The 23,273-nt window shown below is 35.0% G+C and overlaps 6 protein-coding genes across 6 annotated transcripts; 3 read left to right on the forward strand and 3 right to left on the reverse strand.

Moving 5' to 3' along the window:
• Positions 1-254: 254 nt before the first annotated feature.
• On the reverse strand, positions 255-5,617 carry LOC145943735 (mitochondrial tRNA methylthiotransferase CDK5RAP1). Its single transcript, XM_083051533.1, has 8 exons — positions 3,238-5,617; positions 2,695-3,001; positions 2,372-2,614; positions 2,005-2,212; positions 1,524-1,844; positions 1,116-1,437; positions 735-884; positions 255-476 (listed from the first exon to the last, which is right to left on the reverse strand). The coding sequence occupies exons 2-8, from the start codon at positions 2,972-2,974 to the stop codon at positions 255-257; spliced, it is 1,746 nt and encodes a 581-aa protein (XP_082907659.1). The 5' UTR covers positions 2,975-3,001; positions 3,238-5,617.
• Positions 5,618-6,311: 694 nt separating this feature from the next.
• Ints6 (integrator complex subunit 6) lies at positions 6,312-14,045 on the reverse strand. The gene is made up of 10 exons (XM_083051530.1): positions 13,802-14,045; positions 13,290-13,610; positions 13,005-13,082; positions 11,896-12,141; positions 11,589-11,769; positions 10,489-11,210; positions 9,150-9,425; positions 8,716-9,055; positions 7,712-8,512; positions 6,312-7,591 (listed from the first exon to the last, which is right to left on the reverse strand). The coding sequence occupies exons 2-10, from the start codon at positions 13,404-13,406 to the stop codon at positions 7,380-7,382; spliced, it is 2,973 nt and encodes a 990-aa protein (XP_082907656.1). The 5' UTR covers positions 13,407-13,610; positions 13,802-14,045; the 3' UTR covers positions 6,312-7,379.
• A 1,125-nt stretch (positions 14,046-15,170) lies between these two features.
• On the reverse strand, positions 15,171-16,185 carry LOC145943966 (uncharacterized). The gene is made up of 3 exons (XM_083051886.1): positions 16,113-16,185; positions 15,568-15,803; positions 15,171-15,470 (listed from the first exon to the last, which is right to left on the reverse strand). Exons 1-3 carry the CDS (start codon positions 16,183-16,185, stop codon positions 15,171-15,173), a joined length of 609 nt encoding a protein of 202 aa, XP_082908012.1.
• Kune (claudin) lies at positions 15,619-18,842 on the forward strand. The gene is made up of 2 exons (XM_083051540.1): positions 15,619-16,364; positions 16,725-18,842. Exons 1-2 carry the CDS (start codon positions 16,229-16,231, stop codon positions 17,225-17,227), a joined length of 639 nt encoding a protein of 212 aa, XP_082907666.1. The 5' UTR covers positions 15,619-16,228; the 3' UTR covers positions 17,228-18,842.
• A 270-nt stretch (positions 18,843-19,112) lies between these two features.
• Sinu (claudin family member sinuous) lies at positions 19,113-21,390 on the forward strand. Its single transcript, XM_083051539.1, has 2 exons — positions 19,113-19,835; positions 20,288-21,390. The coding sequence occupies exons 1-2, from the start codon at positions 19,556-19,558 to the stop codon at positions 20,674-20,676; spliced, it is 669 nt and encodes a 222-aa protein (XP_082907665.1). The 5' UTR covers positions 19,113-19,555; the 3' UTR covers positions 20,677-21,390.
• A 385-nt stretch (positions 21,391-21,775) lies between these two features.
• Pck (Claudin superfamily protein pickel) lies at positions 21,776-23,082 on the forward strand. The gene is made up of 4 exons (XM_083051538.1): positions 21,776-21,981; positions 22,064-22,130; positions 22,253-22,590; positions 22,668-23,082. The coding sequence occupies exons 1-4, from the start codon at positions 21,945-21,947 to the stop codon at positions 22,931-22,933; spliced, it is 708 nt and encodes a 235-aa protein (XP_082907664.1). The 5' UTR covers positions 21,776-21,944; the 3' UTR covers positions 22,934-23,082.
• Positions 23,083-23,273: the final 191 nt, after the last annotated feature.

Raw genomic sequence — 23,273 nt, forward strand, 5'->3', positions numbered from 1 at the left:
TTTCTGCCATCTAGCCATGAAACTTGATACTATTACGTTAAATTATCATGTGATAATATGATGTTCTAACTTATCGTATTATTATAATAATATAATATTATAATAAATATATTATTTAAATCCTATTATACATATTTAAAAATAAAATATCTACATATATATATCGAGAACAAATATATGTGTGTTGAAAAAAGGAAACTCACTTGAAACTTATAGATGTTATATATAATTCCTATTATTGACGTAACAAATCATTATCTGTCTAATGAACATTCAACGATAGAAGAACAATACAAAGGTATCCCTTGTAAAGTCTGAGAGTTGGCATTGTCGATTCGTACAACAACGTAATCACCAGGTTGTATCTTCCTTGTTGTGGCTGAATGTCGATTAATTCGAGTAACTGTAGATGGTAATATAACTCTTACGTTGCCATCATTTCTACCTTGTAGATTTTCATTACATCTTTTGCTTGACTATTTAAACAATATATATCAATGTAAAAAAGATTATATTTTATACATATATCTTTGCAAAAAAAATGATAATTATATATATTTAAAAAATCATAACAGTTTAATATTTTTAAGAAGCAAAAACTTAGAAGAGATTATGAAAAAAGGGAGAAGAAAATAAAAAAAAGAGGACAGAGATGTTATTATACTTCTTAAAATGTAATATATAAATATATATTAAAATATAATATATAATAATCGAATTAATAAAATACTTACGCCTTCCACGAGAACAAGTTGATGCTGTCCTATCTGTGCTTTGTTTAATTTTTCTACTTCTTTTCTGTATAACATGTTCATACGATTTAAACGCTCCAGCTTCACATGCGATTCGACATCATCTTTGTATCGTCGATGAGCCGTCGTTTTCTGTAAAAAAAAAAAAAATATATATATATATATAATTTTCTGTTATATTTTATTAAATATATAATAAAATATAATTTATTATATTTTACATAATTATATTATATATAATAAAATATATATATTGTATATATAATAAAACATAAATTATATTATATTTAATAAAATTATATTTTATTAAATTTATTTCTTTGATTTCGATCGTTCGAGTAATGTACAGTAGAAAAATCATACTTCGCGCATGCTGTAGGCGAATAAATAGGCGTTGTTGTATTTCACTTCGTCTATTAGGGATAAAGTATCTTGAAACTCTTCTTCGGTCTCGACGCAGAACCCGGCGATGAAATCGCTGGAGAGATATACATCTGGCAGAATATTACGTACATGATACACCAAGTCTAGATACGCTTCCCTGGTGTATCCTCTTCGCATTCTGTCCAATACAGCGGAATTGCCGCTCTGAGCGGGTAAGTGAATCTGCTTACAGATGTTTGGCCTTTCGGCTATCAAGTGCAACACCTCGTCGGGAAAATCCTTAGGATGAGGCGACGTAAATCTAAAAGTCATCATAATGTTACACAAATATATATAGTGAAATAATTGATGTCTCCTCTCTCTCTCTTTCTCGATATAAAGATATACCTTATTCTTATTTCCGGATTAATCAAAGAGACTTTATCCAGAAGATCGCTGAACCTTAAACCGCCCTTCTTACTCTTATAGACTGTTTTGAAGCCTTTAGCGAGATGAGTCTCTGAATCAGCGGGTACAACAAATTCCGACTGTGATAAATCTCTGTAACTATTCACATTTTGTCCAAGGAGAGTTATTTCTTTTACACCTTGATCCGATAACTGTCGAACTTCGTCTACTATACTTGCAACCGGTCGGGATCTCTCTCTTCCTCTTGTAAATGGAACGATACAGTAGGTGCACATGTTATCGCAACCTCTCATTATAGAACTGCAAATGTAATAGATAATAATATAGTAATAATATAGTGTAGTCACAAAAGAAAATTAATAAACTAAAACCTATTGAAAATGATGAAAACACATACATACATATAGACTATATTTTATAAAAATATTTATACATGTTTTTAAATATATATATACATTACACATATGCTCCAATAGAATCTTGATCAAGTCTAACTGGTGTGACATCGGCATATGTCTCATCAAATGATAGTACAACATTAATAGCCGTTTCATTGTCAGTTACTGCTAAGAGTCTTGGTAGATCTTTGTAACTGTCAGGACCTGCTATCACATCTACAAGTTTGCCCCTATCCAATATTTTAGTCTTTAAACGTTCGGCCATACATCCTAATAACAAATATAATATTATAATATAATATTAAATATAATATTAATATAATAAACTGTATAATATATAAAATAAAAATTTATTTTTATTCAACAACATAGAGTATTTATAATAGTTATCCAACTTGATATCATTGAATGTTTATATAAGAAGCTTACCTAAGAGTCCAATCTTCATAGACGATGCAGACTGTCTCCTTCTCTTGTTTCTTATGCCATTCAGCATCTCCAACTTGTTCCACACCTTTTGCTCCGCATTGTCTCTGATGGAGCAGGTAACGAGCAATACGATATCCGCATCATCTATGCTTTGCGTATGTTTGTAGCCGTGAGATTTCAATATCGACCATATTATATCGGCGTCGTTTACATTCATTTGGCAACCGTAAATTTCAAAGTACACTAGAGAGCAAAAAAATAACAACAATATAAGTTTGAGCAATCGATAAAAATAAAAACTTTGTAGTAAAAATAAGAGAAACCTTTTTGATTTTCCCCACGAATATCCTGCAGGTACGGAACAGGTTCTTCCTTGGGAATATCGATGATAGACGATCCTAGAAAATCCCTCAAGGAAGGTCCATCCCTGACATTCCTCATCGGTCCCTGCTTTACGTAAGCTTCCTTGTTTGCATTCGTATCAATCGCAGATGCATGTAAGAGTGCAGAAGTCTCATGGATCCGAGGAAAATAAGAATTTGCATATTTTCGTAGCATAAAGTGCTTCCTGACGCAGCTTCCATAACATATTCCTCTCGACATATCCAAGTCAGGTGTTGAAGTTTGATTCTAAAAGAAAAATTCAGAAATCTTAGATATCGAAAATATTAAAGCAAAGATACCGTATTAATAAATATATTTGATAAATATTTAAATATTAAATGTATTAATTGCAAATATTTGATAATCTCTCCTCAATTAGTTCAATTTTGACACACGGGTATTTTTTTTATAAAAGATATTCAATGTGTCGATTAATTTTACAGTTTTTTTGACATTTCTGTAACTTTTTTGTCTCAACTGACCTCGTGAAATATTACGTGGATTCTATTTTCTTATATTATTATGCAAATTTCTCTGAGATCCGGACAGCTTTTTTGACACATGAACACGAGACTGAATATATATAGGTTAAGAAAATCACTGTATACATATATATTTCGTACATTATTCGGTAAAAAAAATTGTAACTACACATTTATTCTGTTCTCTCATATATATGTATTTTCGATGAGACGAAATATCGTATACTTTTTAGCAAAAGAATATACGACACATTTTTTCTATCAATTTGTTTATTCGTTTCGAGACTTATTTTTATCTCGTTTTACCTAAAATATAAACGTAAAAACGAGACAGTCGTTTCAATATGAATTTCGTCTATAATAATAATAATTACATATATATATATATAATACGCGCGCCTTATGTATAATTTTGTATATACAACAATGCAAATATCTCGCTATCACTATAGGGTATTGTGAAAAAATATTAATCAACATTTATTAACATTTTCTCAGTAATACATCAAAAGAGAGACACATATAATAGAATTTTTAATTTCTTACATTATTGTGTGAAATTAGAGTGGCCTGATTTAAAAGAATGAATTTATATATCTGTTTTATTTTTCTGTGTCCCTTTTTTCAATTCTGTACTTTTATATGTTCTAATGGGAAATCATGCAATTCAATTTAAATTTTATTTTCCAATAATTATGAAAAATCCTAGATAATTTGGCAACAGATTCTTCAGATTGACACATTTTGACAAATTAGTTGCGTCTACATCAAACTCTGACACGATTGCATGAACTCCTGCATAATTTGTACAAAATTATACATTCGTGATGTGTATAATTTTGTGCTGACAAAGTTTACAGTAGACGTTTTGTATAGACTGAGCTTCTGACAAACTGAGTTATTTGGGATCTTATTGCAATTTGTTGAAATATTTGGAACAGCAAATTTTCTACATAAATATGCTACATGTTTAAAGCAGTTGTAAAAATGTGCAGAAACACAATCTTGCTTTGGTAGAACATTTTGTGCACCATGTTTGTATTTTTCACAAATTCCTAAGTTTATAAACAAAATTATTCCATTCATCTAATTCATTCTTTGTATAATACAATAATAAATAATCTTAATAAGTTAATAAAGTACAGCTGCGCTGTAACAAAAGAGATTATAATCGAGAGGTACTTTGAACTCTTTCGCACATTTTTCCTTAATTATCCATTAATCCCTTTTACATACAATTGCACTTAGTGTCGTATCAATAATTATGTTCAATAATTCCCTACTAATTTCTTTTTGGAGCAAATAAGCGTCTAGCATCATTGTCTTTGTGCGACTCAGCTAAGCTCCATTATTATAAGATAATTTACGAGATATTCAACATATTTTCAACTAATAAATACAATCTCGTCTACGTCTCTTTCTAAAGAAAGATTAGACATTATCAAGTTCACGAGAAAACATATGGTTGATTATCTCACTTAAAATATTAATAAAAGTTTCAAAAAATGTAGAAAAAGAAACACATTGTTCTCGTAATAATGGTACAGAATTTTTAAAAAACTACATGTACATGCAAAGTTAGAATCTCTACTCTTATTTTACTCACGTATGATGATATGTCTTAAAATTTGTCCTAATTTTTACTTCCTTTTATGAAAAAGTAAGATAGTATAATATTAATGATACTTGATAATATTCCATAACACAAGCTATAGTATAAAAATCACAGACAGATGATAAGTAAGATAATCATCCTTGTTTGCGTTATTACCCTATGTAATATTTGGTCGAATTATTTTTGACAAATCATTAAGCAATTTTGACATTTATAACTAGTGGTGGTACAAATGAGAAAGTTATCGCTATTAACATGCACTCCTTCAACCCACATGTGTATCAAAGAAGTAATTTTGTTCTTTTAAGAATATTGCTTCAAATTGCTACTGCGTGTTGCACATACACATAAGGATTTGAGGATAAAACAGAATTTATTTTATTTTGCTCTGTGTGTGTTATTTCAGATACATATTGCAGTTTTTTGATTCCATTATACATTTATTTGAATTTATAAACAATTAAGTTTCTCATTTTGAAATGATATCATAGTGTTGCAATAATATGGATACTTTTCAATGTCTTTTATACAAATTTATTACATTTTTTATTTCTCATACACACATCTCTCTCTCTCTCTCTCTTTAAAAAACTTAATAAATTGTATAAGAAACATTGAAGATTTATCATAATGTTACAACGCTATAATACTATTATATTATTTTTCGATTAGAAACCAGGACGAAAAATCCACTATGTATGTAATTGTCTGTTATTATTAGTCTATTATTGTACAGAATCTTTTGTATAAAATAATAGGCAACTTGCATAAAATAGTAGAGAAATTTATAATTTATAATTCTTTTTCTGATACACAATATAATAAATAATATATATATTATATATTAAATATATATTAATTTTATATATATTAAATGTATATTTAATATATAAAATTAAAGATACTTTTTTCAAGTTTATATAATATATAATATATATTATACATATATATTATATATTATATGGAAAAGAAAATAAAATTATTAAAGGCTTTGAGACATAGTGGGTTGAATATAAATACATATTATGACAATTTCAAATAGCATCAGGCACTGTCAACCCTTTGCACAAGATTTCTCAATAAATTCAAGTTTACATTTAATGTCTCTAATTTAAATGTTATTTGGTATGATTCTATTTACGACACATGTCTTGCAATATAAAAGCTAATATCATAACTGAAAAGGAGAAAAATCCATTGCAACAAAGTTTCAATTTTGTGATATTCTAATTCAATTAATTATATGATAAAATGCATAATAAATTTTCTCTACTAAAAAAATCTGTACTTCTTTTTTTGTGTATAACAAAAGATACATTCTCATCTTTTATATGTAAAAGAAAGATCACGAACAAGTGCAATTCTTGCATATAAATGTCACATTGCATATGTCGTCAATAAAAAAGTCAGATCTTAATTTGCTTTTATAATATTACCAAAGTATACACAACAAAATTTACAGACAATTTGGTACAGTATTAAACTATGGCATTTTATTAAACTTAATAATATAAATCACAAATGTGTATGTATATAGATAGATTAAATATAATAGGAAATGTAATTGTAGAATATGAATACAATTATTCCGTCCTAAATCTGACATGGGCGCTGAGGACTGGGCAGCTGGTAGAAATTATGCTCGTTTGATTGCACTTATACTTGGAGGAAACTTTACATGCAGACTCGCATTTACAAAGAATCAATCAATATTGTGTATCATTCTTATAATTTCGTCTCAACTCTATTGTCTTGTATGCCAGCATACAAGATAATTTTATAATACACTTGTCAAGTAAGATATCGACAAAACTTGAAGAAAAAATACATCATAGACGATGAAAAAAAATGTGCAAACGTATTTACATGTAACGATATAGAAACGCGTGCGAATAATATATATTCGTATAAATAAAACTTCAACATATGTATGAAATATAATATATATATATATATGTATATATTTCTTTTTTTTATCATAAGTGCATCGCGATTGCATGCTACGTACAATATTTTCAAGCATCCGAGACAGATAAAAATTTTGGATTTTCTTTACAGAGTAAGATTTAAAACGGTCAAGTTTTAAAACGAGATCATTATTCGAGAAGTATATTAATAGAGTTTTTGGTGTACATGAGAGAAATATTGCTGCGTATCTTGTCGCTACATTCTGTAAAATCGTTCTTGTCGCTACATTCTGTAAATAAATTATTGCTTCAATTCATGACCTGCAGAAACACTATACGGCACACTCGAAATATCTACCAACTGATCACTCGCAAAGCTTAAAAGTAAAACGTAAAAGTGCCATGGCTTACTTAGTGGTTGACACCGAGGAAATGCTATTGAAATTTGCTAAGACTCGGAGATTGTGCAGGTCTTCCCAGTGAGTATCAAAAGTAGTCCTTATTTCCGAAAGATCTCAACACTGCTATTTAAAATCTCTGGCAAAAAATTTGCACAAGAGTTCTTTCGCAATCTACTTGTTCCGCTATTATTAAGATAATGCCCTGATTATGCATATATCTTAACAACTTATCTTCGTGGCACCGTTGTGATTCAGCTTGTGGTTTATAGCGCAACCGTCCTCTTGAATAGTTTTAAGATATTCCTCTAACAGCGACGCCAGATTACGTCGTTTAAAGCGTAACGATTCCTTCACTATGTCTTTCACAAATGCAAGCCGTATGTCTAGGGTTCCCTGAATTTGATGTAGATGCGAAAACAGCGTTGCATAATCTGAAAGAAAATAAATCAATCGCGTCGTTAGTGTCGTCGGTGATAAAAAAAATTAATCAATTTTACATTAGTCTCATTTTTCAATACGTCAAGAAGAGGATCTATAGAAAGATCACTTACTTGTCCCTCTTCTCCGCACTTCCTTGTAAACGAGTTCCCGAATATTCAAATTGTGCCGCCTGATGTCCTCCAGCTCCTTCTTCGTCAACTTTCTCTCCTTCTCGGGCTTCTCCTTCTCGCGTTTCTCCTCCACGTGATTCGAAAGTCTCTCCTCGACACCACTATCGACAACTATTCGCGCACTATTCTCGATACAATCGTTCATGGGTAACCGGCTGCACTCATTCCTCGCGTTGTCTGTTCGTTCACTTTTAACTTCGACACCCTTCGACACCGACGTCGCGTCGATATTGTTGACTATCGGCGTCAGAACCGGCGGGGTGTCCATGTGATTGTTAATATGCTCCACCGGGATCGGCTCGAATACCGGAATGGCCGGCGGCATCTCCGCGAGTCCGTTCACCAGCTTCTCGGAGGCGCTCGAACACGGTACGGATGACACGTGAGACGGCGATAGACTGGGCAGACAAGTCAGAGGAGTCGGTGGAGCGCTTGCTGTATCTGCAACTGGTGACACTGCTGGCGCTTGATTCTTCTGGTCCTCCATCACCCAGGGGATCGGCGAACTCGGCGGAGTGTTGGCGGGGGAAGAAGAGTATGAAGGCCGTCGTACTATCACATCCTTGGGTATAGGTCCGGGCTTTCTCTTGTTAGGCGGCGGCCTCGGAGAGGACGAACCTCCGCCATCCGACTGCGGTAGAGTACGCTTGAGACCGCTTTTCGACGTAGACGACGTCGCGCCGACTATGTCGATATCCGCTTCGTCTACCATCATTCTCTTGTCTATCTTGAACGGATTGCCTGTATGATTGAGATACAACACAAATATATGGCACCATATATTGATAATTTTGTATACAGTGTACACATATGCACATACTTATATGTATATGTTACACATAGACACACATAATACACAGATAATTTATGCACAACATAAATTGTTGCCTCTTCGTTATGCGTCCCGAAAAGAGTTATACTTGCAAGATTTATTGAATAATTACCGAACATGTGCTGTCTCACTGGCACACTCTCGATTTCCCTCAACGGTGGAGTCATGCGTTTCAAGTATTCTTGATAATTTCCCATTTGGGCTAAAGGCATCGAGTGAACGTAGTCGTCGTCGAGCAATTTCGTGTGCAGTAAACCAGGTTGTAAAAAATTCGCGCGCATCCTCATGACTTGATCGAGGAGGGACTTTCTCGGGACGTCGAAGGCATTTCTGTAACTGTGCGCGCCACGTTGCTGCTGCTGGTTCTTCACTAATCCGACTACGAAACCTCCAAACTCGTTCAGTTGATCGCGAAGACCCGTAAATTTGTCTTGTAATAAAGGATGGGACACCTACGAATAAATACATACAATTTTTTAATACACAGTTAAAGTATAAATTATGGGAGATATCGGATCTTTTTTCTCTTAACGTAATAAATCTTACCAGGTCTTTCTTCAACGGTGTCCTCGGAATTACTCTCACTCCTTCCGTCACCGCACTCGTGGTACAGTTGGATAAATTTTTCGTAAGATTCGAAGCGGCGACCTGCTTAGAAATGACCTCGTTGCAGAGTCGATCGAATTCCAGCTTGGCCAAATTTTTCAGTCGCTTTAGATAAGTTAAAACGCTATACGACAAAGAAGTATCCATAGTATCCGGTAACAATGTTTGTGCTAGAGGCGTGGAAGCGCCCATTCTAGTTAAAGCTCTCCTCAACGACTGCAATAAAGAAAAACGTTTTCGTATGAAAGTAAATTTAGATAATGTATTCAAAAATATGCAGGGTGTCCTAAAAGTGTCCTGCAACAGTCAAATATCTCGAAAACAAAGGCTTTTTGGAAAAAATGTTTCAAATAAAAGTTTAGGGTTTCAAGTGGCGCATTAAACAGTAATGTGATTATAAATAACATTGTTAAGGCCATGTAAAGTTTACTTTAAAATTTTTAAATGGAAATTTCTATTTTTATTGCACATTCTTGTAGCTTATCTCGAGGGCTTTTCAAAACATTATAATAAGTATTTTTTCATTCAGTGCTTTTCGAATTATAATGCTTGAAGTTTACAGTATTTTTGACATAAAATACAAAATATCTTGTAAAATATGTCATTTTCGATCATTTTAATTCTTTTATGCATAAAATAATTAAACAAATCAATTGGTGTAAAGAAAGCGCATAGTTATTTCTAAGAAAATGTATACAATTTGCAACATATTTTTTCTTAAAAACATTTATGCGCTTTCTTTACATTGATTGGTCTCTTCTGTGCATAAAAGTATTAAAGTAAGATTACCGAAAACTGAATGTTTTACAAGATATTTTGTGTTTTATGTCAAAATATTGTATCTTTTAAGCTCCATAACTTGAAAAATACTTAACGGAATAAAACTTTACTATAGTGTTTTGAAAAGTTCTTAAAATAAGCTACATGAATATGTAATAAAAAAAAAAAGTTTCCATGTCAAAGTGAATTTTACGTGGCCTTAACAATGCTATTTATAGTCACATTAACATTACTACTTAATGCTCCACTTAAAGCCCTACTTTTATTTGAAACATTTTTCTTAAAAAGTCTTTTAGCGTTTTCGAACATAGCAGGTTTGCTCACTCTGAGAGCGATTAATGACGTCATTTCTCTGAAGAATAAATGGCTGATTGGTCAATAACGTCATTCATCGCTCTTAGAGCGAGCAAACCTGCTATGTTCGAGAAAACGCTATTTGTTTTCGAGATATTTAACTATTGCAGGACTTTTGGGAGACCCTGTATAACGAGATACTTACAACAGCATAATAAGTAGGCATGGTCCTTACGTAACCCTGAAATTGTGCTCTCCATTCGGGAGTCGGTTTTTGTCTGTGCACTTTGAAAAGTTCCTCCAACAATGGCAACAGCACGGGATAGTTGTAAGGCATAACGAAGAGGTTTACGCAAGTTAAGTTTGTACTCGCTTTCAAGTATCCGAACGGATGGCCTACTTCGCTCGATTTATACGAATTGGCGACAAACACTTGCCAGCACGTCGTCGGCTGCTTCCTCGCCAGAATGTACTGAGTCAGGGGACTCGGTTCCAGCTCGTACTTGTCGAACGGCAGATTCTCGATCACCATCGGTTCCTGGCTGGTGCACGTGAATTTCACGTTTGGATGCGCCGATCTCGGCGGTAATGAGCTGGCGTTGAGATCCGGCCAAAAGCTCTCGGGAATCGGCCAGAATCCGACTGCGAAACCCTTCTGCGCCGATCGTGGTACGTAAATCAAACGTCTACAAGAATACCAAGCCGTATTGCCTGGCGCCAGCGCGTTTGGATACTGAGCGCGCGGTCCCGCGTTACCATCGTCCTCGTTCTCTTCCTCATCCTGATGCTGCAGCGCGTCGTTGGTCAACGGCGGGGGATCGGGACCGATTTTCTCGAAATTTATCACCACGCCCGACTGAACCTTTTGCACCAGCGAGTCGATGCACTGTATCATCATTCGGAACGACGTGATGCAATACGAACGACCTGTAACCATCCAAGTGTTAACAATACATGACGATTAAATTTTAAGTTTTAATTTAATTTAATTAATTTAATTAAGTTTTTATCTCGATCTTATCTTTACAGCACAAATTGAATTATAAATGTTGGGAAAAAAATTTGACTTAATGCTTGCTGTTCTGTTCAGAACCGATATGATTCTATTAATAATATTGATTATAATTCTTCTAATACTTTTTAAAAAATTCTTTTATCCTGTTATCTGAAGCAGAGATACTATTGAATTTTTTAAAACAATGTCCAGCCAATTTATCGCATCTTTTAGCAATCAATTAAATTGACCAAAGTAGTATGTTATATAAAGAATTAAAGATAAGATCTCAAATTTTCTATCTTCTTTACCTCCAGTCACTTCGCACATTGCATCAATCGGTGACGAGTCACTCGCCACCAAGCCTATGTCACGTTCGACAGCTGGTGTTCCTGATAAACGCAATACTAAAGAAAACAGTCTTTGATCCCATCTAAATGGTTCCTTTGTCAATTCAGATCCAGGTATCGGGGAATGCATGGGCAATGTAAACTGTAAAAAGAATTATAAATCTATTTTTATTATTTATATTAATTAATTTTCATACATTAAGAAATAATCTTATTTGATTATGACGTAATATTGTAGCACCAAGATTGTCGCAACAGTTATACTTACATCTTGGTTCACTGGAGGTACACCGTTGGATGTGTACTTTCCTCCGTCTGTTATAATAACAATAACAGATGGTTCTAAGTAAAATGGACATCTTCCTTGGCCATATGTATCTATGCCAGTTTGCATGCGATTTATATTCAACACATCCAAGGCGTGCTTCAAAGCAGCACCTAATGTCGTCAAGCCGATGCATTGTAAATTCTTAAGTTCATTCATAAAGGTTGCCAAGTTTTCCTTCCATCCTGCCTGAAAAAGCATCATTTCCAAAATATTAACACAATTTTCTTAAATTAGTCTCTAAAAAATCTAACAAGATTTTTTTCTATATATGATATAAATAAAATATAAAGAATGAGTCATCAAAACTATCTTTTGTAGAATATAAAAAAATGTATGAAACAAGCTTTAAAAATGATTTTATTCCTCTCACAAAATAATTTAGATTAAATCCATCTTAAAAAAGATTTTTCAGAGAATTAAATAAATTACATTCCATCTTTCTTTTGAAACTCTCTTTATCCAAAGATAATTAAATAAACTTTGTTTTTAACTTGTATATTTTTATATAAAGACTCACGTTAAAAAATAGGATTAAAAAGAAATGTATAATTGCAAAAAAGGATTGAAGGGACCATATTTTTGCGCTTTCGGATTTCGCTTTTTTTAATTTTATTTCCCCCCCCCCCCAGCCATCACGTCTCCGATAATGCGCGTCTTCCGCAACTCGCTGCCGCGTATTAATTATTCGGCGCCATTAATCGAACCTAACCCAACTCGAGAAGAGTCCTGCGACTCGAAAGGGACAGAGAGAAAAAAAGAGAGAGAGAGAGAGAGAGAGAGAGAAAGAGAGAGAAAGAGAGAGAGAGAGAGAGAGAGAGAAAGAGAGAGAGAGAGTGAGAGAGAGATGGAAAAGAGAGGAAGGGGGAGAAGCTTCCCGGGGAGGCATCCTCGCGCGATAGGTCGCGTTAACACACATCGACAGAAAGAGAGAGAGAGAGAGAGAGAGAGAGAAAAGAAATATGTAGATGAAAAAAAAGAGAGAAAGAAAAAGTGGGAAAAGATAGAACAAAGCTGAAGAGAGAGAAAGAAGCTAGAGGGGAAAAATTTACCTTGATGTTCTGAGGTGGTTCCTCGGAGGTCAGGAGCATGTAACGATCCCCTCGGCTCTCCGGCGATCTCTGTCGTACCTGGAACAGGATTTTCGTTCACTTTTCACGCACTCGACTTGGAGAGAATCAAAAGTTTCCTCGTCGTCGAGAAGGCTACGTGCCTGACGGAAGAGAGAGACAGAGAGAGATACACGACCCTTCCCTCTCTCTCCCTCCCACCTATACAGATCACCATCCACGACGACGAGACGCGGCGCGACTCCTGTCCCCCCAGGAGCTCCGTACCTTGACGAAGGTCTCCACGGCGCTCTTGGCTACGTCCAAGAGCGTGGGCCGTCCACCCAGGTATGCCCTCTGATTCATGGAGGCCGACGTGTCGATCAGAAAGACTATTATGGTCATCTTCGAGGATACGACGACGACGACGAGGAGATGCGCGCGCGTCGTTGCTAGTCTATCAACTGGCGGCTGGGCGAAAACACGACTCCCCGTCGTGCTGACCCGGTCGGAACTAGCTAGTTGAATGCCCTACGACGACGACGACGACGGCAGCGGCGAGGCGCATAGCTGCCGCGACCATTGAACGGCTCTCTTCGAATACGCTCTCTGAAAAACTTCTCTTTTATCGTAACGGCGTTCGCTTGGTCCGCTTCTCCCTCTCTCTCTCTCTCTCTCGCTCTTTCGTTTCGGACGCTCGTATGTGTGTGTGTATGTGTGACTAATACGTATAAGACGTATGTGACGTATGTGCCGAGAGAGAGAGTGCAGAGAGTGTAGCTGTGTGTAATAATACGTACCCCCTCCTCCGAGCCATCTGTCATTCTCTCTCTCTTTCCCTCTTTTCATTACTATGTATACAGAGTGTCCCAAAACTCATAATTGACCTTTCAGGCGCATCAGATTCCTGGAATCATTTGGAGACGATTTTTCCTCGGCGAAAAGGTCGAGGCACCAATTATTTTCGAGCTATAAGAGACTGAAACTGAAGGGTTTTTCGCAAAACCACATTCTTCAATTAATTTCGAGTAGAGTTTACTTTAATGAAATTTTAATTCAAGGCTTACAAAATTAGTTACAAAGATACATATGATGGTAAAAATTGAGAACCTACAAAAAATGATTAATAAAAGATCATAAGAGATTGGAAATAAAGGGTTTCTCGCAAATTAAGAGCCTTGTTAAAACCACATTCCTCAATTTATAATTTCAAGTAGAGTTTACTACTTTAATAGAATTTTAATTCAAGGCTCAGTTATAAAGATACATGACGGCAAAAATTGAGAACGTACAAAAAATGACGGCCTCCCTCGACATTTTCGAAAATCATCTCCAAATGATTCCAGGAATCTGCCCCTGAAAGGTCAATTATGAGTTTTGGGACATCCTGTATAGCGTGTCAGATGTTCGAGCCATCTCGCTCTACTGATCGTCGCGTCTTCGTCCATCTTGTTTGCGCGCGTCAGCGCCATCTGGATAGAGTTGAGCGCGATAGAACGTGGCCACGTGACTACGTCAAACGCGACGCTATTGGTCCCCCGCTTCCCCCACTCCTCTCTACGACATCTAATATATATATATCTGCAGCTCTTCGCGCAGTCTCCCTTTCTCTCTCCGCCGATGCCACGCGCCACGTTCATTATCGTACGCTACATGTGGAAGGTGTAGAAGAGGTGTAGAACCGAAATTTTTTTTTCTCTTTCTCCTTTTTCGATCGACTCGTCGTGTCGTCAGATTTTGGTATACACAATGCTCTTTTGGGGAAATACGACGTAGTCTGTTTCTTTTTTTTCTTTACACACCTTGCGTTTATTTTACGTCTCTGTAATGATTCGGATTTTTTTTTACTTTATACGACTGTGGGAAATAAATTATCAATAATCTCGATTATTCAAAGCAATGGTGACTATTAATAAAGACGTATCCAATGACGCGATGGCAACGTCAAATCCATATTGATTTTACACAACATCCTTATATAAATTCATTACGCATCTAATTAATGACCAATTAATAAAACAACAGTTTATCATAGTAGCAGTAGAATCTTGTATAACAAGTATAAAATTGTATAAAATATAATTAACGAGTGTAAAATATAATTAAAATCCTTAAGTGCCTAATTTATTGCAATAGTTTAATTAAAAATTTGTCATTTAGAAAGAAATGTCAAGATTCATTGCTACTGGAGAGCATTGTGAGTGTTTTTGGAACTGTGTCGAAAGATCTTAACGAAAGTGAAGCAGCTTTTAAAGCTATAGAAATGCAATTGGTTTCATCCAGATTCTTATGAATTCCACAAATTATTCCAGCCGTAAGACAATCCCCACAGCCGCTCACACTGAGAATTTCATTGGACTTTTCTGCACCATCCATAGCAGGATACAATCTGGATGCAGTTGAGGAATTGACGATCAGTTTTCCACTATTGTCGTAGAAGGGCTCATCTTGCAAAGCCTTACGTGTCACCTATAAAATAAATATAATTGATATATTTGTTGAAATATTGATTTAAAATAAGGTAGTTTGTTAATTTAAAAAATGCATTTTTGAGAATCAAACAAACCAATACTCCTTGCGATCCTAAAGTAGTTATAACAATTGGAATGTATTGGAGCAATTGTTCAGCAATATTTTTCACAGCCGTCAGATCCATGTTTTCAGGAACAGGAATGTTAAAGTACTTGCTTATGACTTTCAACTCGTTCCGATTAGGTGAGATGAAGTGTAATACGTTTCTCCATTGCGGTCCAACTTGGAATATTTTTGCTGCCGTTCGAATATCCGTAGGCTCGTACCAAACTGTAACAAAACAAAAATTATTAACATTTTATTGATCTCAATTATTAAAATTATTTAAATCTCTTTTGTTGTCCTTGCATTAAATTCTGAAATGACGGTTCTAAAAAAAAATTCCACGATGAGAAAGAAAATTGAAAAAAAGACTTCGACTTTCCTTATATTAATCTCGATTATATCATAAAAAATCAAGTTTCTTCGCAACGTGAAGTTTCGAGAAAATAGGCTCGAAATTTGAAAGGAAACGGGACATGCAACGCACTCTGGAGTTGGCGCACCGAACTAAGGCTTTTCTAGAAAAAAATTGCGGACAATTCGGCGTCCTAGGTGGACGATACACGTCGTGATCGCGCAAAAGGAGTTGCATTTTTTTCCGTTTATCCATTTCTCATTACACATATATCATCGTGAGTGACGGGGCGTAAGCGATGGGGAAGACGAGGACGGGCAAAGCTGCCGCCGTCTGCACGGCGGTGGCGTTTGTTCTCGTGGTGATCGCGTTCACCACACCCAATTGGCTGGAGACCGATGGCAAACTGGATAATCCGCAATTCGTCAAGATTGGTAAGATTAGATGCAAATCTTCAGATGCATATCTATATATATATTTATAAATAAAGAATACATATATCTAAAATACTCTGCAAATTATGTTGTCTATATATATATATATATACTTTATTTATGTAGATATTTTATTTAAAAATATAAATAAAGAAAAAATATATATCTATATTATACATATTTTCTTTATATTTTTAAATAAAATAATATATAATGTATATTATAGTGTCAAGAATAACGTAAATAAATCATTCATCTACTTCTGATGATGTCGATCTTCAAAAAGATGAAATATGTAGCTGATGACAAACAGCTGATGGAGAAACTGATCTTTTGCTGATCTTTCGCTGATCTTTCCAGGTCTCTGGCAAGTGTGTTTCAAAGGCTTCCAGGACCCACGTCATCTCTATGACACCAGATTCTACGGCTGTTGGTGGGTCTTCGAGGAGGAGTATTATATCATACACGACATACTTTTGCCCGACTTCTTCGTCGCCACGCAGTTCTTCTTCACGCTGTGCCTGACTTTATTGCTGATAGGAAGTTTTCTGACCACCTTGTACACCTGTTGCTCTCGTCATCACGACAAGTATCAGCTTCTTCTGTGGGCAACCGGTGGTAATTTACTTTTAGCCGGAATATGCGGTATCATATCGGTGATTATATTCGGCGCCAGAGGTGACGGACGAGATTGGATGCCCAATTGGGAACACAATGACGTAGGCTGGTCCTTTGCCCTAGCTGTTGTGGGTAGCGTTACTCTGGTAGCAGCTGGTATTCTATACCTAATTGAAGGTCGTAAGCACAGAAAGAAGCAGGAGAAAATACTAAACGAAGAACAGAAAACGCACACAACCATTTAGCACATCTTTACAGATTAATAATTTATTAATATATAAATTATTAATATGAAAAGAAATAATTTTTTAATTTTACAGACTAATTAATTTAATTAACGTATATAACTATTTCTTTTTTTTTTGCCATATGGGTAGTAAAGCTGCAAAAGTGCAAATCTTATTCATCAAATATAAATTCAGACAAATCTTTAAAGACTTGTATATTATACTGTTATCTATACTTCATAACATGACATATTGAAGTTGCAGATATATATTACATAAGATATATGTATTTTAAATAGACTAGATAGAGTATATTGAACTGATATTCTGATATTATCGTTATCTTAAAGTTGTATATGAAATGTTCTTTATATATATATATATATGTATATATATATATATATATATATATATATATATATATATATAAAGCAATATGCATGATTAATGCACTATTAAATATGTGCGACGCACATATCTGAAAATAATCCGTCCATTATATTCGTATTATTTTGCAAATATTTGTAGAAATTAATTTTTATATATTAATATATAAGAGCTTAATAGAGATTATGAATGTTACGAGGAATAAATCTCTTTTATTTGTATACCGTGTATTTGTAGAAATTAATAAAATAATTTTTTCTAATCGCCAACGTCTCGTCACTCGGATATTTAGATTGCATGTAAAAATTCTCGAATTCAATCAATTAAGCATACCTGTATATCTGTATATATGTACACGTATGACCCACTTTATTCTCATGAAATTGTGTTCGTTGTTAATTATGAGATACCGATCTCTCGCGTGCACGGGAAGTATTATGTGTATATCTGTAAATCCTTAGCCTAATTTAAATTTTACTTAGAAACTATGTATTTCAGCAAATCGTCGCAATCCGCGAATGCGTCATAAATACCGCGCATTGAGATCTCATTGTAAGTTAAGAATGACGCATCCGGTTCCTTCGAGGAATCTCATTCAGCGATGATTCGTGTCGCGAGATTACGAATGATTTTCATGTGATCATTAATTACAGGATGTAATCATCGAGGAGAGAAAAAAAATGTGTAACAAGCGTATAATTAAAGAGTCATATTTCTAAAAAAATATTTCTAGATAAAAAATGCATTAAACAATTTTTAGATAATAAAAGGCGTTTTTTTTCTCTAATGATGCGATGATTCACAATTAGATCGAGAGAAAAACGTATTCATTCGCGGTTCGCTGATGTCCTACAGGATCAAGGTCGGAATGCGATCGTAAGGATAGGAGAAACGCGCACGTAAATACGATGTGACGTATGAATGTGACACATGTACCTTGACAGATCAGGAGCGAATAAGATAAGGTTGATGAGAGGGAGAGAGATGGAAATAGGTCGCTGCCAGTGTTTGCTGTTATCTAAATAAAATTATATAGATGATCATCTAGATGAAATTTTGGGGCGTCATCTTATCTTTATATAGATAATAAAAATATGTACTATCTATATCTGCATCTTAGATGAAAAAGTGTTATCTTTACTAAATTATCTAGAATAATGTTCAGATAATTTGGTTTAGAGTTTCATAGCACATAAGTAGAATTTGAGCAGTAAGCGATAAAAGCTTATAAATAAAAGTATATGAATGTATTTTTATATCTCTTTTATAATTTACATTTTTTTAATAACTGTTTACATAAGCAGTCTTAAAAATAATATTATCTGGAAGTTATCTAGATGAATCACCATATAATTTTATCTAGATATGTTTAAAACAAAATCATCTTCATCTTATCTAAGATGAATTTACATATTTTCATTTCATCTTTATCTAGCTAATTTTAAAATCATCTAAGCACAACACTGATCGCTATACAGATCATGAATTTTAAAAAGGATCTTGTTTATGCATTCCTCAAGAATGAACGCTTTCTTTTCCCATTCTCTACGTCTCATTGTACAACCAACGAGGTTCCATCCGCCCGAGAGGCGAGGAGAGAAGGACGGTGAGAATTGTTTTCTTTCCCATCCGTCACCCGCTATAAACGATCCTGCATATACATACATACATATAAGATTCGTCACGTTTACGCTCTCTTATACTCGTGGGATTCTCGCGCGTGGACCTCGAGGTAAGACTTGACAGGTCGGGCTAGGTTCGCGCGCTGGCTCCGCCAATAACACAGGGCGCCTGGGTGTGGTTTATATTAGTGCCGTGGGATCCATCGTCAGGTGGGACAGCGTTTCATGAGAAGAGGAAGAAGATCGTAGCAGTCTTCGTTCTAGAGCGGCGTCCTAGAGAGTCGTCGATTTCCTCGCAGGTGACAGGAAGAGAGACATATATACAAGTAGGGATCACATGATGAAGAAGAGAAGCCTGTCCGGCAACGTCGGCGTCGGCGTGTTCCTGGTCGCCTTCATCTGCGTGTGCGTGGCCTTCGGGACGCCCGCGTGGCTGGTGAGCGACCCCAGGATCATCGGCGCGCAGCTCGATCGACTAGGTCTCTGGCGTCACTGCTTCAGGTCGCTGCCGAATCCCCAGGAGTCTGACGCGCCCCGACGATTCTTCGTCGGCTGCAGATGGGTCTACGACCCCTTCACCGCCGGCTACTCCGACATCCGTGGCTTCCTGCTGCCTCGTAAGTCATCTCTTCGGGATACGCAGAGGTTTATTAGAAGAAATATACGTCATTCTTTTTAATTGCGAATTTGTTTCTCACTTTTAGCCGGCGTAAGATGCAAAATTAAAGTAGGAGGCGCTAATCTTCACAAGTGAAATGGGAGCGCGTTAATTAAGAGCCGAGCGTTGTAAACAATGGGCGATCTTTTCTTTTTTCTTGTTAGGAATTTATTAAATAAATTTATTTAATTATTTTATTCACAAAGCTGGGCTCTTAATTAGTCCACTCCCACTTTTATTTGTGAATATTTTTCTTCAATATTTAAAAAAACAAATTTACAATCAATGATAAGTTAATGAGCACAAAATTTGGAGAGGAACTTAACGCTATTAGAAAGAATGACAGTGCACGTACGTTGAGCTGTCATTGAATTGCGACATGTTGACAGTGCAAAAATCTTCTTGTTACAGCATTTATGATAGCCACCCAAGTCTTCTTCACGGTATGCTTTCTGCTGGGTTTAGTATCGTTTGGTCTGATATTGCTCTTTACTCTGTGCTGCGATCCAGAGCGGAAGAAATATATCGAACTGATAACTACCATCGGTTATTTGCTACTGGGCAGTGGTCTCAGCGGTGGGATAGCAGTTATCGTATTCGCCTGTCTTGGCAACGCAGATAACTGGATGCCTGGACACGCTAATAATTATTTAGGATGGTCCTTCGCTCTAGCTGTCATAGGTAGCGTGCTGACGTTAGTAGCGAGCGGCTTATTCCTGGTAGAGGCAAACGTACAACGAAAGAAACGAGATTATCTGAAAGAATCTCAAACGCGGTTTCAACTCGAATCTCGCGCTTAATTAAATGACGATTGTTCGATAATGTGTTCATGAGAATTGTGTCTGTACTAAAACTCTAATATTATTCCGTCCACAAGGTGCAAACACATCGTAGAAGAATCTCTTTTCTGTAGAATGTACAAAAGCAAAAAAATTATATTTTAATTTAAGTCTAGACTAAAGTACGTAAGTTTAATATTTTTGTATGATATTTTATAACTCTCTCTTTATATATTATATATATGAGACGATAGTATTATACATATAATGGCATTAGCATTAATATAAATATATATTTAGGATGTTTTATAACTCGCATCTCTCACAAAATACTACAGGAAAAAAAAAAAAACTCTTGAAAAGCTGAGTAATATAAAGAAAAGTTTCTGTGCAATTTTTTTATTCCAAGTGACAATTTTTTAGTAAAATATAAGTATTTAAGGTTTAAACGATTATAGGTTGTAATAAAAAAAAATTGTCTATCCATTCTGTTAGTGATTGCGTAGTCACTTTTATTACTTAGATTTTTATAAACTTTTTCCAAGGAGACAACTTATAAAACATCCTGAATATTATTTCTATATATATTTATATCATCATTAAACTTTATGCACAAAATGTATATCGCACAATGTAGTTTTACATTCTCTAATCGCGTATACACACCTAATGAAATTGAATTTGTAATAACAAAATTCAAATAAATTTTGTACTCCGTCCTTTGTCAAATAAAATTTCTAATTCCAAACGTTTTACTTTTATATATCCTACAGATTTCATTTTAATTTATATATCTTGAATTCAGTTAAATTATCTCTTGATGTGAGTCTGCAAATTTATATGTATAAAAATTCTTTAAAATTTACACAATAATTAATTATAAATATAGTTTTGTATGAATTGTAGAATTTTTACACACATAAATTTGTAGTAATATTATAATAATGTATAATATAAAAATATATAAATATTACAATAAAATTATAATAATAATATATAATAATTATATATATATAATAATTCACACAAGCACTGACTTATCACAGACGATAATATAGTTGCCTCTATAATTTTAAAACGACTGTATTATCATTTGTTGTAAGATATTTTAACATCGTAGTGTGATAAAATTGGCAGCACCAGCGCAATGCAAGGTGTGGCGAGTGTTTCTATAGAAAAGAGAAGTAACGAAACGAAAACACAAAATTGTCAACGAACAAATAATTAAGTCCATCGATCTGACGTCAGTCTCTGTCAGTCTCTGTCTGCGAGCCACCGAGAGTTCCACCATGTCGGTGGATAAACAAGAGTATCACAGGGCGTCCAGTGAGTAACTGATCAAGTTTATATCGATGAAACATCTATTTCGAGTATTCTGTACTAATATTGCTTTTGCTTTCGTCGATAGACGCCGTGGTTTTCGGCGGAGGACTCACCTTCGTATCGCTATTCTTCTTAATGATGGCCTTTATAAGGTAAATGTACTTATTTCTATAAATTAAATAGAGTTTTGTGCTGTCTTTCAATTTATCAGTTATTTCTTGTTGCGCATGTAAGATTGCGAAACAGTGTTATTGATCTTTCCAATAATTTCCAGTCCGTATTGGATAGAATCATATCAGGAGACATTCAGCGACTTTAAGCATATGGGACTCTGGGAATACTGCTTCCAACAGTTCCGTTATCCCTATTACCAATTCGACAAGGAATTCGACGGCTGCCATCATATTTTTTCGCAAGAATATTACGTCATAAGAGAGTGGCTGCTGCCGGTATGGCTCATGATCGTGCAAGCATTCGCCACCCTGGCTCTGTTGCTGTCTCTGTTCGCTTTCCTCGTGATAAGCCTGATCTGGATACGTTGGCCATTGAGATTTGTTCTGCATTATGAATGGATCCTGTCGTCTGTCGCATTCATATGCGACGCAGTTGCTGGTAAATGAAAAGTTTTTATCTTAAAGTTGGAAGAGAGATAGATCGGACTTTAATTGGAGTATCTTCTTCAATTTCAGGTGTGCTCCTCTTCTTGGCAGTATCCATATTCGGTGGACAGTGCTGGCGTCGGGACTGGTTGATGTATCCGAATTTCAATCACCTGTCGTGGTCCTACGCTCTCGCGGTCATATCATTCTTCCTGCACTCATTGGCCGCGTTCTTTTTATATCTAGATGCACGGACTGGTTACAGATTGCGCAAAGAATCTCGCAATCTGGTAATGCAGATGCAACCGAACCCTCAGTCTCATCACGGGCCGCCGTCACGAAGCGGATACGTATAATAAAATCGCGTATTTATGATGGAAAGCTTACTTTCCAGTATAAAGCTTTTATCGCTAAGCATAACTTTAATCCGTCCAACTATATATTTTTTAAACAATATATTTTGATAGATTCGTTTAAAAATTCCATGAAGGATAAGCGTATCGAGATTCTCTTAATGTAATTAACTTGTGTTCAATTTATTTCGACTATTTCGCTTGTGCGTGAGCAATATCCGTCCATTGTTACACTCATGTACTCGGATATAAGTTTATTTTTATCTCACCATTTTTTTTACGTATATATATTTTATAAATATAAATAATACTTTTGTACATAATACTTTTGTACAAAAGAGTT

This window comes from Prenolepis imparis, unplaced genomic scaffold (genome assembly GCF_030444845.1).
Source record: "Prenolepis imparis isolate NDT839.2.m4 unplaced genomic scaffold, iyPreImpa1.0 SCAF_12, whole genome shotgun sequence".
NCBI lineage: Eukaryota > Metazoa > Arthropoda > Insecta > Hymenoptera > Formicidae > Prenolepis > Prenolepis imparis.